General features: G+C 38.4%; 1 protein-coding gene across 10 annotated transcripts in view; it reads right to left on the bottom strand.

Annotated features, from left to right (window-relative positions):
- Positions 1-14,309: 14,309 nt before the first annotated feature.
- The window catches only part of ZMAT1 (zinc finger matrin-type 1), a 42,286-nt gene continuing 38,213 nt past the window's right edge, over positions 14,310-18,382 (bottom strand). For 9 of the 10 annotated variants that reach the window (XM_005227815.5, XM_002699829.6, XM_005227816.5 and 6 more), the window contains 2 exons: positions 17,848-17,947; positions 14,310-16,642 (listed from right to left, as the gene is read on the bottom strand). In XM_005227815.5, coding sequence (XP_005227872.1) covers positions 15,319-16,642; positions 17,848-17,947 — 1,424 coding nt within the window. In that variant the 3' untranslated portion in view covers positions 14,310-15,318. The remainder of the gene's footprint in view (positions 16,643-17,847; positions 17,948-18,382) is intronic. The other variant, XM_059883598.1, reaches the window with a different exon arrangement.

Below are 18,382 nucleotides of genomic sequence, written 5' to 3'. Positions count from 1 at the left end.
CTACCTTTGTTTGTAGTAAATATTTCCTAAGGCCCACTTGATTTCACACTCAAGGATGTCTGGCTCTAGGTGAGTGGCTACACTATCGTGGTCGTGCAGTCATTAAGACCTTTTTTTTTGTCTAGTTCTTCTGTGTATTCTTGTCACTTCTTCTTAATCTTTTCTGCTTCTGTTAAGTCCTTACCTTTTCTGTCCTTCATTGTGCCCATCCTTGCATGAACTATTCCCTTGACATCTGCAATTTTCTTGAAGAATTCTCTAGTCTTTCCCATTCTATTGTTTTCCTCTATTTTGTTGCATTGCTTATTTAAGAAGGCCTTCTTTCCTCACTGTTCTCTCGAACTCTGTATTCAGTCGGTTATATCTTCCCCTTTCTCCCTTGCCTTCCACTTCTCTTCTTTCCTTAGCTATTTGTAAACCTTCCTTACACAACCACTTTGTCTTGCATTTCTTTTTCTGTGGGGTGGTTTTGGCCATCACCTCATGTACAATGTTATGAACTTCCATCCGTAGTTCTTTAGCCACTCTGTCTACCAGATCTAATACTTTTAATTTATTCTTGAACTCTGCTGCATAGTCATAAGGTATTTGACTTAGGTCATACCTGAATGGCCCAGTGTTTTTCCCTATTTTCTTCAATTTAAGCCTGAATCTTGCAATAAGGAGCTCATGATCTGAGCCACAGTCAGCTCCAGGTCTTATTTTTGCTGACTGTATGGAGCTTCTCCATCTTTGGCTGCAAAGAATATAATTGGTCTGATTTCAGTATTGACCATGTGGAGATGTCCATGTGTAGAGTCATCAAACTCTAGACAGTGCATTAAAAAGCAGAGACATCACTTGCCACCAAAGGTCTATATAGTCAAAGCTGATTTTTCCTGTAGTCATGTATGAATGTGAGTGAAGACTGAGCACCAAAGAACTGATGCATTCACATGCTGGTGCTAGAGAAGACTTTTGAGAGTCCCTTGAACAGCAAGGAGATCAAACCACTCAACCCTAAAGGAAATCAATCCTGAATATCCATTGGAAGGATTAATTCTGAAGCTCCCATACTTTGGACACCTAATGTGAAGAGCTGACTCACTGGAAAAGACTGATTCTAGGAAAGATTGAAGGCAAAAGGAGAAGGGGATGGCAGAGGTTGAGATGGTTAGATAGCATCACCAACTCAATGGACATAAATTTGAGCAAACTCTGGGAGACAGTGGAGGACAGAGCCTGGCATGCTGCAGTCCATGAAGTCACAAAGAGTTGGACATGACTTAGCAGCTGAAAAACAACAACAGCAGTCGATACTTTTACCTTTGAATGTTATATTGTTTTACTAGGACTTTCATAGCAAAATACCACAGACTGGGTGGCTTATATAACAGGAATTAATTTTTTCACAGTTTTGGAAGCTAGAAGTCCAAAATCAAAGTGTCAGCAGGCTTGGTTTCTCCTGAGGCCTGTCTTCTCGGCCTGCAGATAGTTCTCTCCTTACACTGTCCTCACATAGCCTTTCCTCTGTGTGAACATATCCTTGGTGTCTCTTTGTGTGTCCAAATATCGTCTTATACTGATACCAGTCAGATGGGTTTAGGGCCCATCCTAAGAACACATTTTAACTTAATCACCTCTTTAAAGACCATATGTCCATGTACAGTCACATTCCGAAGCAGGGGATATTAGGACTTCCACATCTGAATTTTGAGGTGCCACGACTCGGTTCATAACACTCCACCCTTGAGATACCCAAATTTCATGTCCATCTCACATGCATATTACTTTTACCTCTATCTCAACAGCCTAAAGTCTTAACCCACCACAGCTCAACTCTAAGTCCCATGTCTAAATAGTATCTAAATCAAGTATAGGGAAGACTCAAGAGATGCTTGATCTTGAGGCAAAATTCCTTTCCAGCGGTCAAACTGTGAAACAAGATAAGTTATCTGCTTACCAAATATAATAGTAAGACAGGCATAGCATAGACAGTCCTAGTTCAGATGGAAGAAATTGGAAAGAGGAAAGGTGCCGAGGGTCATTGTTGCTGTTCAGTTGGTCAGTCACGTCCAACTCTTTGTGACCCTGTGGACTGTAGACCACCTGGCTCCTCTGTCCATGGGATTCTCCAGGTAAGAATACTGAAGTGGGCTGCCATTTCCTACTCCAGAGGATCTCCCCGACCCAGGGATCGAACTGGCATCTCCTGCATTGGCAGAGAGATTCTTTACCACTGAGCTGTCAAAGGTCATAAGCAAGTCTAAAACCTAGACAAAAAATTCCATTAGATTTCAAAGATTAAGAATAATTCTGTTTGGTTCAATGCTCTGTCCTCCAGGCTCACAGGGATGGAAGCTCTACCTTCTGGATCTGTTTGGGGTAGCAGCCCCACTCCTGAGGTCCCAGGCCTGACTCGTTGAAGCCAAGGAGGAGATAGTCCCAGCTTTGGGGTTGTTTCTACTTTTTCTTGAAGGATAACATGTGTTCACAGTTGGATATGTCTATTATCCTGTCCTATAGAATCCCAGACATCTGACAGTCTTCCTTCACTTTGTCTCATCCCTCTTCTCTTCAGTCAAAGCTGGCAACGTTTCTGATGGTATAACCCCATCTCTGTTCCTGGCTTCTGCTGAGACGGCTGATTAGACCATGAATCATATCCATAGTCTAATGGAGCAACTGTCTAATTATATACTTGGTGTTCTCTCCAGGGCTCGAACCCAGGTCTTCTGCATTGCAGGCAGATTGTTTACTGTCTAAGCCACCAGGGAATTCAGTGTTTTCTCCAGAATATGTTTTCTCATTTTTTGCAATATGGATAGACTGAGAATTCCTCAACTCTTAAAGTGTGGTGCCTTTCTACTTAACAATTTCTTCTTCAGTTTTTCTTTCTCTCTTTCACATTTTACTATAAGCATCAAGGAGAAACTGGGCAATGCCATCAACATTTTGCTTAAAATCTCCTCTGCTCAATATCCAAATTTGTCCTTACAATGTCTAATTTCCACAAAACATTAGGACACAATTCAGCCAAGTTATCTGCCACTTTGTAACAAAAATCATCTTTCCTTAAGGTTCCTACCACATGATCCTTTTTCCTTTCTGAGTTCTCATCAGAATCTCCTTTAGTTTCATGTTTCTACCAACAGTTTCTTCCTGGCACACTACACTTTTTCTAACATGCACTTCAAAACTCTTCTAGCTTCTATCCATTCTCAGATACAAAGCTACTTCTATATTTTCAGGCATTTGTTAAAGCGGTATCCCATTTCTCAGTGCCAGAATCCATATTAGTCAGGATTCTGCAGAGAAGCAGAACCAACTGCTGCTGCTACTGCTGCTAAGTCGCTTCAGTCGTGTCCGACTCTGTGCGACCCCATAGACAGCAGCCCACCAGGCTCCCCTGTCCCTGGGATTCTCCAGGCAAGAACACTGGAGTGGGTTGCCATTTCCTTCTCCAATGCATGAAAGTGAAAAGTGAAAGGGAAGTCGCTCAGTCGTGTCTGACTCTTAGTGACTGCATGGATTGCAGCCCATCAGGCCCCTCCGTCCATGGGATTTTCCAGGCAAGAGTACTGGAGTGGGTTGCCATTGCCTTCTCCGAGCAGAACCAACAGGATGCTTATTTATTTTAAGAAATTGAGTCACATAATGGTGGAGGTTTGGTAAGTAAAAAATCTGGAAGGAATTCCCTGGAGGTCCTGAGAGCTTCCACTGCAGGGGGCATAGTTTTGGCCCCTGGTTGGGGAACTAAGATCCCACAAGCATGGCCAAAAAATAAAAAAGTAAGAGGCCAGCCAGTTCTTCAACTGATTGGATGAGGCTTATCCATTATGAAAGGTTATGTGCCCTACTCAAAGTTCACTGATTTCAATGTTAAATTCGTACAAATGATGGAAGAAATGTTCACATGTTGAGGTATGGGAAGTCATTCTAGGTTATTCATGATTTAACTTAAACTTTATGTTAACCAGAACATCCTGTTTTGTGGCCTATTAAACATACATTGTACATCTGCTTTAACCATTAAAGAAAAGGATGTGTTGTCCAGAAGTGTGTCATTTGGAATATAGAGATAAATGCTTCCCTTTCTGGGACATCAATGCTACTACTCCTTCAATGATAAGGCTCCATTCCCAGGCACCAATGCCATATTGACTCACTGTGTATATGCTGATCTGTATTTTTTGTAATCTTAAAGAAATGTACCTCATATTTGATGTTCTTTGTTCTGATAAGACATTAAACTGTTGAAAACTATGCTTTGCTGGAGCAGTTCCTGAGAACTTTCTGAGAGGTTGTCACCTGGGCAATAGTCCTCAGTTTGGCTCAAATAAAATTCTCCTCTATTCTTACTATAGATAGGTTTATTGATTATTTCTACACAAAAAACACCTTCATATAAACATCTAGAATAATGTTTGATCACATGTCTTGGAACAATGATCCAGTCAAGTTCATAAAATTAACCATCACAAATGCTGCAGAGAAGTCTCTCCAGCCCTGGGAACTCTCCAAGTCAAAAAAACAAAGGGAAGTCCCTGAGATGGTCTTTCAGAGAGCTGTCATACTAGTCAAAGCATACAACCACTATCTTTGAGAATAAGGTTTGTACTGTTCCCCGTGGCACTTAGCAACCTTCACTAGGAATCTTCATGGTTGCTGCTGGTCTGGGAAATGAGGATGGTAAGAGAGTTATTTTAAGTGCCATAGCTCTCTCTTACTAAAATGCCACAGCTTCTTTCTTCATTAAAGTTTCTTCTGGTTGTTGTGAGAGTTTGACTAGATTCCAGAGTTCTGTGAAAGTTGAGGCTGAGTTTTTGCCAGTTTAGTTGCTTTTGTATCAATACATGAACAGGAGTTTGCTACACTACCATTTTGAGTGACACCCCTTCTCTAAATTAAACCACTTTCATGGACCCCTGAAAGTACCATGGGGCCTAGACATTGTGACTACTGTGCTTAATTGATAAGATGTCCCTATGCCTGCCAAGAATCTTGGTACCTAGAAGCCATTCTGAGCCAGCCCTTCCCTAGGGATAGTGAACTTCCTGTCAGCTTCAGTAGTCACAAAAATGGGAAGTCAATTCCCAGCTCTGCCTTTAACTCTATGATCTTGACTAATGGACTTAACTACTCTGAGATTCACTTTTCCTCTTTTTTCCATTTGGGTCTCAGAATGAATGCAATAAATTAAAAAGAACAAATGTGTGCTAAGTCACTCTGTCATGTCCAACTCTTTGTGACTGTAGCTCTCCAGGCTCCTCCGTCCATGGGATTTCCCAGCAAAAATACTGGAGTGGGTAGCCGTTTCCTTCTTCAGCGGATCTTCCAGACCCAGAGATCAAACCCACGTCTCTTCCATCTCCTGCATTGGCAGGATTCTCTACCACTAACGCCACCTGGGAAGCCTGCCTAGCCCAATATTGATACTCAAATCTAGTTCCAGTTCCCTCTTCTCACATCAAATCTTCCACGAGCTGTCTATTTTCTCTCTTGCCACTTTTCCACAGGTGAAATTAGTGGCTGGTAATGGCTGGATAAGGTACTCTTTGAAGAGTATTTGCATTCTCATTAAGGACACTCTTCAGCCCATAGGATTTAAACTTTTCTGATGGAATTAAAAGTCAATTCTTTGGGGAGAAGCACAGTTTAGGAAGAGGGACTAGTCGCCTTTACAGATACTTTGGGTGTTTGCATGTGTTTTTAATTAGGGAAGATCTTTGGTAGATGATGATGTTCCACTCTTGCAGAGGATATGAAACTTGATAAATTAGACACACTATGATGGACATGCAGATATTATGTAATAACTGCCTACAGATAGGGAGATGTGTGATTTGGGGCACATCACAGGAAAACTTACTTTGCTCATCTATGAACTGAGGATAATAAAGGTGACATGAAAATGTTTTACAAACTCAAACTTAACCAATGTGAGGCAGTGTAATTATTCATTTATATAGTCACTGTTATAAAATCTTAGCTAATAGTAAATTTCTACCCATCCATGCACCACAACTACAGAACCCACGCACTGCAACAAGAGAAGCCCGCATGCTGCAACAAAGACCCAGAGTAGCCAAAAAAAAAAGTTTAAAATGTGCCTTCCCACAAAGCAAGAGTCTGAAAACAGTGTCAATGCAAAGAGTTTGTGACTTAAACTCATTTTTTTAGCCTTCTTAAAGGCAGACTTTTCCTATCAAATCTCTCCTAGTACAAAAAATGAAACCACAGAATTTTTAATTCCCAGGTCTAATTCCACATACAATTTTTGTGAAATTTATTTGTTTATATCAGGCTTCGTTTCCAAAAAATGTCAAGGCAGCTTACAAAGACAGGGGCTTGATGGTAAAAAAAAATTTAAAGTGATGAAATTGTAGATAAAGGAAAATAGAAAAAGTAAGAGTGAAGTTAGTGAAATATAAGGGTAAGGTTGGTATTGAACCCCATATTTAATGCTTCAGAGCACCCTGTAAATCTAGCATAATAATCATCCAGCTGTTGAACACTGCCAGTATTCAGTACTTCTTGATATAACTCAGTTTACTGTTGAACAACTGTGACCACTAGAAAGGGCTTTTTCTTAGCATCACCACCATGTAATTTAGCACTTAATCACGGTCTCCCTAATGCTAACTGATATTCTAATTTAATTAACATTCACTGAGAGTTCAATATGCATCAGAAACTATGTTGATACATTATCTCATTTAATCTTTAAATAACCCTGTGAGTTTTTTAAATCTTCATTTTACAGATGAGGAAAAGCAAGGTTTCAGAGGTTGAATGACCTGCCCCTAGTTACATTAAAGCAGTCAGCTTAAAATGTTCTTCCTAACATAGATCTTCTGAATCTGAATCCAATGTCTGCACCACTCCATGTCATCTCCCCATAATGTATGGTTTTTTTTCTCCCCCTGTTGCACTATAAGCTACCTGGGTACCTGATAACAGTGTTGCTACCAATCATTAAATAGCAAATATTACACTAAATTCAGAGAAAGCCTCAGGAATCACCTCCTGACTTCACTGGCTATAAGATGCAGTGGGACAGGAATGAGCCCTGTTCCACTAGGGCTCTGTCAGCTTTGGAAAATAAAAACATGTGGAGTATATATATATTATATATATATATATATATATATATGCCAAATTAATGATTACTTTCTTGGTTATTTTATGCTTTATCTCCTTCCTTGTATACATATTAGGTGAGGTAAGATTGAAGTACAGCTAATCTTTTGAAAAGAAATACAACACAGATTTTCCTGACCCATTGTTCTACCCTCAGTAAGCCAATTAAAGAGTTTATGAACTCTTCCTCTGGAATCTTGCCACAATATATTTAAAAATTATACAAAAACAAATGGAAGAAAACATAAATGGAGCCAACCTCTGAGACGGTAACAGGCAGGAAGGCCAGGGGTCTCCAAAGGGAGGAAATAGGGTACAAGTGTCAGACATTTTTTATCTCTCTCTTAAGCAGCAGGAATTCCCTGGTGGCTCAGATGGTAAAGCATCTGCCTACAATGTGGGTAGACCTGGGTTCGATACCTGGGACAGGAAGATCCCCCGGAGAAGGAAATGGGAACCCACTCCAGTATTCTTGTGTGGAAAATCCCATGGATGGAGTAGCCTGGTAGGTTATAGTCCACGGGGTCACAAAGAGTTGGACACGACTAAACGACTTCACTTCCACTTGAAGCAGCAGGAGGAAGTAAACAAGTGTTAGATTTTTTTCCCCCTTCTCTATACTAATTTAAAAAGAGGTTTCTCTTAAAATTCTGTGTTGCCATGACGACACCTGGCTCCACCAGAACTTAACTTTTCTTAAACCTTGAGCTAACCAATATGTTTTTCTTAATGGAATTGTTTGTCTTAAGCTATGTTAATGAGCTATGTATTTACCCTAGACTCTGTCTTCAAGTCTGTTCAGCCTAAGACTCAAAACAGATTTGACAAACCAGTATGTTTTACTCATGCAAATGTTCTCTTAAGCTATGTTGATGAGACTGTATTTGCTTGGAAACCTGTCTTTCTTCAAGATTCATGTCAGTCATTTTATGGCACCGGACAACTCACCTTGTGCCAATGTTATCTCAAAATGCATGTTGTGGGTGAGGGGCCTGGTGCCAGTCTCTGAGTTTTGAGACATTTCCTTGCTCTAATTAGCAGACTGCTAGTAGCTATATAACATCCAGCTAAAGACTAGCAGCGGGGCACCCTTTCTACTCCCTTCTGATGTCTATGTCAGAAGCTTTCTCTATCTCTTTTACACTTTAATAAAACTTTATTACACTAAAGCTCTGAGTAATCAAGCCTTGTGACTGGCCCCGGACTGAGTTCTTCTCCAGAGGCCAAGAATCCCAGTATCTTTTGTGGTTCAGCAACGAACTTTCACCTCTAGTGAGGTTATGCTAATAATTTAATTTTGTTTATAGAATAGTAGATCTGTGGGGAATCCTCTTCTATCTTTCCAGAATATGATTTATCATTGCCACTCCCAAACATCTGTTTTCCAAGTGACTATCTTAAACTGAGGTGCAGAGTGAAACTTTACTGACCCCAAGTCTCATGGGTCAATTGTTATATGTTAGTACTTAAAGCTTTTTTAATATTTTAATTTTTTTTAGCCATGGTGGGTCTTTGTTGTTGCACGTGGGCTTTCTCTAGTTGCAGCAAGTGGGGGCTACTCTTCATTGTAGTGTGCTGACTTCTCCTCGCGGTGGCTTTTCTTGTTGTGGAGCACGGGATCTAGGTGCATGGGCTTCAGCGGTTGCAGCTCATGGGCTCTAGAGCATGGACTCAGTAGTTTGGGCACACTGGCTTAGTTGCTCCATGGCATATGAGATCTTCCTGGACCAGGGATCAAACTTGTGTCCCCTACATTGCAAGGCAGATTCTTAACCACTGGACCACCAGGTAAGTCCTAATATTTAGTTTTTAATTCTCTTTGGACTTGATTAAAAGGTCCCAAGAAACTTCAGTCTGTTTTTAAATTAGTTAAGTTTCTTTTTCAATCTTAAGGCTACCTCTTTCCTCTAATGACATCATGATGCTTCTTTCACTTTCTTGATATCACTGTGAAATGCGCCTGTCCGAAGCTGAGCTTTGCTTTCCCACTTTCTTGCCTCTGAGCTCATATATTTCTCAGAAATCTATGACCCAGCTCTGGCATTTCAGAGTCTTGCCAAGAGAACCTCACAGACTCTCTTCATCTGTCTCTTACTCCCAGTTTCCTCTGATACCACCCTAGTCTCTGATGCCACACATCTTGTGTCTGATCTCCTGTCCTGTTTACCTTTCCAGCTTCACACTGATTTTTAAATGGGAACATTATATTTTATATTCACTTTAGACCATCCAGTCCAACTCCCTCTCATTTCCTTTTTCTGCCTAGAAACTCTCAATGACCCCTTTTACCTAAACAGTTAATGATAATAACCCTCTCTGTCAGTCTTCCAGGTCTAACCCTACTCTTTTCTCAATCTTTCTTAGCATCAGGGTCTTTTCTAATGAGTTGGCTCTTCATATCAGGTGGTCAAAGTATTGGAGCTTCAGCTTCAGCATCAGTCCTTCCAATGAATATTCAGAACTGATTTCCTTTAGGATTGACTGATTGGATCTCCTTGCAGTCCAAGGGACTCTCAAGAGTCTACTCCAACACCACAGTTCAAAAGCATCAATTCTTCGGCACTCAACCTTCTTTATGGTCCAACTCTCCCAACCATACATGACTATGGGAAAAACCATAGCTTTGACTAGACAGACCTTTGCTGGCAAAGCAATGTCTCTGCTTTTTAATATGCTGTCTAGGTTTGTCAAAGCTTTTCTTCCAAAGAGCAAGGGTCTTTTAATTTCATGGCTGCAGTCACCCTCTGCAGTGTTACTGGAGCCCAAGAAAATAAAGTCTCTCACTGTTTCCATTGTTTCCCCATCTATTTGCCATGAAGTCATGAGACCAGATGCCATGATATTCGTTTTTTGAACGTTGAATTTTAAGTCACCTTTTCCACTGTCCTCTTTCACTGTCAATGACAGAATCTCATAGCCTGCTCCAAAATAGAGTCTGTTCCTTAAGACTGCTCCCAGTACCTCCTGTCTGGGATAGATTTCTGGGGGAAATTGGTGAGAGAGATTTGTTTGTAGGTAATTTACAGGGGGCATGCTCAGAAGAACACTTCTGAGGGAAGCAGGATTAGCAGAGAAAATTGAACTGTAATACAGTCCCAACAAAGGACTCAGTGGATCCAATGGCCTTTCAGAGTTGCCCAAAATTGAAACAAGAAGCCTGACATTTATGTACCTACATTATCCCATCAATGTGGGCTATGCCCAGGAGAGGGCATGACCTAAGGAGAGGCAGTTCCCTTCAAACAAGGCCAATTCCCCAGAAGGGGAGATGAGTGTCTCTATCTTGAAAAGTGTGACAATTCTGGGGAGCACAACACTGCACCTATTACAACAAATTTCTTTGTATATCCATTGCTGTTATCTATTCTGTCAATCTATATAATTTGAAACTTTTATTTTCTACTATTTCCTTTACTATCTTTACCACAATCTCTTCTCTCTTGTATTCCTTCCAATTTAAGTTTATTTTGCTGTCATACTTCCTGGGATCCACTTTCTCTAGTCTCCTCCCCATCTACTACTGTCTGAACTTTTCCTTACTTTACCCATTATATTTCTGCCTGTTATGTTTGATTTCTGAAACCAGGAGTTTTCATTTTATATGTGTGTTGTTTTTTCTGGAGAAAACTTTATGCTGGATAGTTCTGAAGTCCTTGGGGCTTAGTTCACCAGAGTGCTCTATGATTTCTTGCTGATTCTGTACCATTTTTTCCACTCACTTGCAATTCAGGGCCTGTAATGACTTCTTTCAATGTTTCAGTTACTCTCATACCTATTTTCTCAGTTTGATCAAAAAATAATGATGTCTTAGATGACACTGGTAACTGAAGATGAAGAGAATTGGACATTAGGAGAGATATCTTGGTGATATTATCAAGAGGGATTGCTTATGGTCTAATGTAGGAGTGAAGAGGTGCTCCAAAATGGTTTTTAGCTTGGGTAACTGGATGAAGGTTTTATAGAAATGAGGAACACTGGGAGATGAATGACTGATAATGGAACAAGCAGGCACTCTATTTGGCTACGTGAAATTTGGAGTACCTGTTAGATAGCCAAGTGGATATATCAAAGAAGTAGGTCTGAACTGAGAGGAAAAGGTTTGCTTAGATGTCACTTCCTTTGGGAAGCCTTTCCTGAATACCCACTTTCCATCTCATGAAGCATTACCCTTGCTACCCACAGCATCTTTCATCACTCCCATTGTAGCCTTTATCAAATTTACACTATAGTTTCTTCTTTATTAGTCCATTTTCTCTGTTAGAATGTGAGCTCTTTGTGGAGCAGAACTTACGTTCTTCATTTTTTTTTTTTTCCTCAAATTTCTTTCCTGGATATGTGCTATGAGTCAGTTCTTATCATTTGTCCAATGCATGCATATAACCAGGCAGCCAATTACATTTTTCTCCATAGCTACAATCATTGAAAATTATTTTCTAAATTCAGTCAAAATTTGCCTCCTTCTACTTTCTATTCAGTTGAGGATATACCTATGAAGCTAAGTGTTATTAATTTACTTGTCTGAATACTGAGTTCAATAAGTTGCCTTAAATCACATGTGATTATATATATATATATGTGTGTGTGTGTGTGTATATATATATATATATATGCATATTAGCCTTTCAAGCCAAGCATGTAATAAAAATCCCAACATTGTTTTCACATGTAATATCTTTTTTTCTCCCCCCACATGTAGTATCTTAAAAACAATGTCTCCTCAAACATGTTTTTGTATTGTCTTCCATAGCCAAATGTGGATTTAATGTTTATACTAATAACTTTTATCTTGCTATATTCAGCACTCAACTCTAGAAGTTGAGATCATTTTTGATCCCTGAATATATATTTAAATATCTCAAAATACTATTACTTCCAAGTGTTCAGCTGCAGAAGCTGGAAGCAAAGCAAATGTGCCAAAGTAGGTAACAGAAAATTTATTTTATGGTGGGGTTAAGATATAGTTCATTTTTGGCCAAAAAAGCTTTTTTTGGCCAAAAACACCCACTGAAAATATTTCAAAACCATTTACTAGAGCAAGTCACTGATAACTTCTCCAAGAATGCAGTCAACACCACATCCTTATTTCTCATCAAACTTGCCACACCAGCAATTTAAATGATTTACCCAGTATTGACTAAAATTTTAATTTTTAATGTGTGCAGCTAATTTTAATGAATAATTACCTATTTTGGAAATATCAGAGTAATTTGGTATCTTTGTGAATATTCTTATGATATATAGTTTGAATTCCCACCTTGCAGCTTTCCAGATAAGCAAAAGATAAGAGAATTCAGCACACTAAACCAGTTTTACAACAAATGCTAAAAGAACTTCTGTAGGCAAGAAACACAAGAGAAGGAAACGATCTGCAAAAAAATAAACCCCAAACAATTAACAAAATGGTAATAGGATCATATATATCAATAATTACACATTTTTTCAAGTGCACATGGGACATTCTCTAGGGCTGATCACACGCTGGGCCATAAGGCAGGCCTTGGTAAATTTAAGAAAGTTGAAATCTTATCAAGCAGCTTTTCTGATCACAACACTATGAGATTAGAAATAAACTTCAAAGAAAACTCTAAGAAACACATGGTGGCTAAACAATATGCTACTAAGCAACCATTTGATTACTGAAGAAATAAAAAAAATACCTAGACACAAATGAAAATGAAAGTACAATGGTCCAAAACTTACTGGACGCAGCAAAAGCAGTTCTAAAAAAGTTTATAGCTATACAATCTTACCTCCAAAAACAAGAAAAATTTTCAAATAAACAAACTAACCTTACACCTAAAGCAACTATAGAAAGAACAAACAAATCCTAAAGTTAGTAGAAGGAAGGAAATCATAAAGATTAGAACAGAAATAAATGAGAGACAAAACAATGGCAAAGATCAATGAAACTAAAAGCTGGTTCTTTGAACAGATAAATGAGATTGATAAACCTTTAGCCAAACTCACCAAGAAAAAAAGGGAGAGGACTTAAATCAGTAAAATTAGAAATGAGGAGTTACAACTGACTCCACAGAAATACCAAGAATCCTAAGAGACTACTATGAACAACTATACACCAATAAAATGGACAACCTGGAAGAAATGGAAAAGGTACAGTTTTCCTAGACTGAACCAGGAAGAAATAGAAAATATGAACAGACCAATCACAAGACTATAGGGCTTATTTCTGGGTTTTCTATTCTGTTCCATTGACCTATATATTTCCATTTTTGTGCCAGTACCATACTGTTTTGATGACTTCAATGAGATATCACCTCACACTAGTCAGAATGGCAATCATCAAAAACTCCACAAACAACAAATGCTGGAGAGGGTGTGGAGAGAGGGGAACCCTCCTGCACTATTGGTGGGAATGTAAATTGGTACAGCCACTATGGAGAACAGTATAGAGATTCCTTAAAAAACTAAAAATAGAGCTACCATATGACTCTGCAAAAAACTGAAAATAGAGCTACCATATGACCGTGCAATCCCACTCCTGGGCATATATCCAGAGAAAAATATGGCCTGAAAAGATACATGCACCCCAATGCTCATTGAAGCATTGTTTGCAATAGCTAAGACATGGAAACAACCTAAATGTCCATCAACAGAGGAATGGATAAAGATGTGGTACACATATACAATGGAATATTACTCAGCCATTAAAAAGAATGAAAAAAAGGCCATTTGCATCAATATGGATGGACCTGGAGAGTGTCATACTGAATGAAGTATGTTAGAGAAGGAGAAATATCATATGACATCCTTTAAATGTGGAATCTAAAAAGAAATGATACAAATTAACTTACTTATGAAACAGGAAGAGACTCACAGACTTAGAAAAGGAACTCATGGTTGCCAGGGGGAAGGGATAGTTAAAGACTTTTGGAAGGCCATGTACACACTGCTATTATTTTAAATGGATAAGCAACAAAAACCAATTGTATACCACATGGAATTCTGCTCAATGTTATGTGCCAGCCTGGATGGGAAAGTGGTTTGGGGGAGAATGGATACATGAATATGTACGGCTGAGTCCCTTCACTGTTCACCTGAAACTATCACAACATTGTTAATCGGCTATACCTCAATACAGAATGTTTTTGGTGTTAAAAAAGTGAATTTAAAAATAAATAAATAGAAATATCAGTAAGGAAAACAAAACAAAAAACTTTACAGTGTGATCTCCTTAGAGGTGAAAATTGTTTATTTCCCCTCTCACTCCCAAAGTAAAATAATATTCAGCTGGGAAATAATTATTTACATAAAACAATATATAGAAATTAAAACACTTTAATATAATATAAACATTTACAGAATATAGACTGATTTTTTATCAGTACTTTTTGAGAGAACTCTTTAAAACTATATATCATCTACATTTATTATAGACTTTCCCACTTTCAGAACTAGAAAATACAAAAATACACTGTAAATTATATTTAACAAACGAACAAAAAATCAATCTAAATTGCTTCACATATTTTCCTTGGAGAAAACCAAGAAACATAAACAAACATATAATAGCAATAAAAAATACCACCAACACTAACACAACTCAAACAGAGGATGGATTCTATAATGCCTGCTGATTTTCTCATTTAAAACTAATTTTCTCCCATAGGTAAATAATTCACTAGCAGAGCAACTGGATGAACAGGAGCAGAGACAGCCTCATTAAGATAAATTACTTTATACATAGGAAATATGTAATTTTTCTTCCATGTTAAGAAATGAGAAAAATAACTTGAGGAAAAGGCATATTGAATACTCTTACTTTACTTGGCTTTTGTTAACGGTTGAAGTAACTGTTCACTTAGGGAAATTCAAATAACATGAATTTCATGAAACCAAACTCTTCAACTTATTTCTTCAATTCAACCTTAAAGGAACACAACTTAAAAGTTCAAAATCCAAGAGAAGACTCGTCCTAAATCACTGACATGTTTGTCTTTTAACTGGCTTCCTTTTCTCTTATGTTCTTATCTGTGTTCTTTTGTTCTTCTTTCTCAGAGGTGAGGTTTAGGCTTGTTTGTCTCTTCTTTCAAGTCAATTTCAATTTTTACACACAAAAAACTAAGCGTTCTTGAACTGACACTGACTGTACTCACCTCTCTTTTTCTTCATTGGATGTTTCTGTCTTTGTCTAAATTCCCCCATTCTATTTCTCCTGGGGTAAACAAGGCTAAAAGTTTAAAATCCAAGAATAGACTCATCCCAAAGCATTTCCTCTTCCGTCTTTTCTTCAACAGGTTTCTTTTTCTCTTTCTTGTGCTTACGTTCTTCCTTCTGAGAGGGTACACCATGGCTTTTTTTCTTTTTTCGATGCTTAAGCTTTCCTGAACTGACACTGAGTTTCTCTCTGCCTCTTTTCCCTTCCCCAGTGCCCTTGTCCTTGTCTAGACCTGTATCCCCATAACCCTTTTTTCTTTTATGCTTGGACTGCTCCTTCTCTGGCCTTTCTTCACCTTTCTCCATGTGCCTTCTTCTCTTCTGATGTTTCCGCTTACGACCTGCTTGATGCTCACTGGTATCGTTTCCTGAGGAGAGGTGCTTATAAACTTCAGATTCTACACTGTATGTGCCAGAGTTATTGTCCTGCTGACTAAGGCTCAGGGGTACTGGTTTTTCTGGGAAATAGTCTCTGGTGGGTTGACAGTAGGTCACAGGGTCTAATCTCTGTTTTTTGTCATGAGTTGGTAAAGGATGAGGTAACAGGTTTTCTTCTGCCTGTGAAATACTGTATGATCCTGGGTAAGTCTGGAAAGTCTCAAATGGGAGTTTTTGCTCAAACATTCTAGGTCTGAGTCTGGAATCAACCATTTCTCTGTGCTTATGGGTTTCTACAGAGCTATCACTTATCTTTCTGAAAGAAGTCTTTGGCTCTAGTCCTCTGGCTTTCTGCACTTTGATATAATCCTCAAGTTCATCTTGGAAAGAGTTATATGTCCTCTTTGACTGAGCTGGTAACCAGTGATATAATTGGCTTTCCACTGGTGAAGTAGTGTATGGTCGTTGGTAGGTCTGAGAAGTCTCAAATGAATATCTTTGTTCACACATTCTTGGTCTGGGTCCAGAATCAATTTCTCTGTACCCATGGGTTTCCACAGAGCTCTCTCTTTCCTTTCTGAAACAAGTCTTTGGATCTAGTCCTCTGGCTTTCTGCGCTTTGATATAATCTTCCAGTTCATCTTGAAAAGAGTCATATGTTTTCTTTGATTGAGCTGGTAAGCAATGAGGTAACTGGTTTTCCACTGTTTGTGAAATATTATATGGTCCTGGATATGTCCAGAACGTCTCACCTGGGGATCTTTGTTCAAACATTCTATGTCTGGATCTGGAATCAACTGCTTCTCTATACCCACGGGCTTCCAAAGAACCTTCTTCCATCTTTCTAAAACAAGTCTTTGGTTCTGATCCTCTGGCTTTCTGTACTTTGATGTAATCTGTATATTCATCTTGGCAAGATTCTGGTGGCTTCCTTGATTTCTTCACTAGATTAATAACAATGGATTCTCTGCAAATAAGACAGTAGAAAGTTCTTGTTACTAGATTATTTTATTTGGAATATTTGCTTTGCTTTCAAAAATACTAGTTTGAAAAAAAAATACAACAGAGGCCCAAGCAAAATTTTAAAACCTACCTTAATATAAAAGCTATAAATCATGACTTTGTATGCCAAAGAGAAGAAGCAGGAACAGTCACATATCTCCTAGGCACCTCACAATTTTTTATACATAAAAAATTTTCACACTTGGGATGAAAGGGAAGATAGGTATAAAGAAGCAGACATATCTGATACTGTTGTAGTACTTAAAAATGTAAGACATGTTGGGATGTGTGGGAAAGGACCAATAATATTTAATGCCCTAAAGATGGTCTGATCTGCATGCCACATTGCTGTAAAAAGTTCTAATTATCAGTTCCTTGTATAGATCTATAAATGTGACATCTATTTATTCTGGAACTCTGAAATTTTACAGAGTGTAAATGAAGGTTAATTTGGTTAGTTATACAATTTAGCTACCTAGTATTCAGACTCAATAATACAAATATTTTCTACCAGAATAATGTAAGTTATACTAAAAGCAACAAAATAAATATACAATACTTAAGTGCCCCTCTGTCCCACTACCTGACTTATCCAGTCCCCAACTGTCCAGTCAATCTTCTCCTTAAAATAATAGAACAAATTGGAATAAATGTGTACTAAGCTCCTACAATGGGACCTTGCCCATATTTTTATACTTCACTATAACCACTTTATGTCACAGCTGTCCAAAATTACTTGGTAGAAAGATCTGGTATTCCAGTTTGGTTCTGTTTAACAGCAAGACCTTTTTTCTTAACCACTATACCTCACTGGAAGGATGACAAATCGATAGCTGAACCTCTGGAACTAGCCAACCTTCCGAGGATTACAGGGATTATTTGAATCATCTGGCTAGCCTGAGAATGATCCTTTAGCATCTTTCCAAAGATGTCTGGTCAGGAGGGTTGCCCGTGAGCCAGCTCTTTTGGCATACTATCATACTATCATGGCTAGAGAACTCCCTAGGAGATGGAACTAGCATACAATATGTTACAAATACTACCAACCATATCCAGGATGAACTCTTAAGGAAATAAATGTCTAGAAAGTTTGTATAATACATGTAAAGATACTTGACAGAACCCCTGTTTTTTTGGTATCATAGAAACACTTTGGTAAGAAATTCTTACTTAAGTTGATGTTCACTTCCTTGCATATGAGACCGGAACATTTCTAAAGATGTAAAGGTGATATTACAAATACGACAATCGTAGGTTCTCATACTAAATGCTGGAAAAAACAGAGTTCAAGTTAAAAAGGTCAATAGGAATATACTTAGAATTACATAGCTGGACAGTTGTTTACTAGAAACCATCTACTTGAACTTTCCCAATTTAAAGATAAGGCCTAGAGAAGATAAATGATTTGGTTGAAGTCGCAGAGTCAGTTAGTAACAGAGATAGCTTCTCAGAGCCCACGTCTCTTATTAAAGTCCAAAATTCTTCACACTATACCACACTGCAGCTCCAGCCTTGGTCTCTTTAAGAAACTGCTATCTGCTTGTTTATTTTTGTTATGCGAAAGTACAACAGACACTTCAAATGTAGTGTGCATAATCTATCTTTGCCTCTTAATCCCTCAATCAACCTCTTTTTGTTTGTCCCCAACTTTCTTTCTACCCAACTAAAACTTGAAACATCCCAAAATATTAAAGATGAATAAAGG

The sequence above is a fragment of the Bos taurus genome, chromosome X (genome assembly GCF_002263795.3).
Source record: "Bos taurus isolate L1 Dominette 01449 registration number 42190680 breed Hereford chromosome X, ARS-UCD2.0, whole genome shotgun sequence".
Classification (NCBI taxonomy): Eukaryota; Metazoa; Chordata; class Mammalia; order Artiodactyla; family Bovidae; genus Bos; species Bos taurus.
This window is presented reverse-complemented; position numbering and strand designations above follow the sequence as displayed.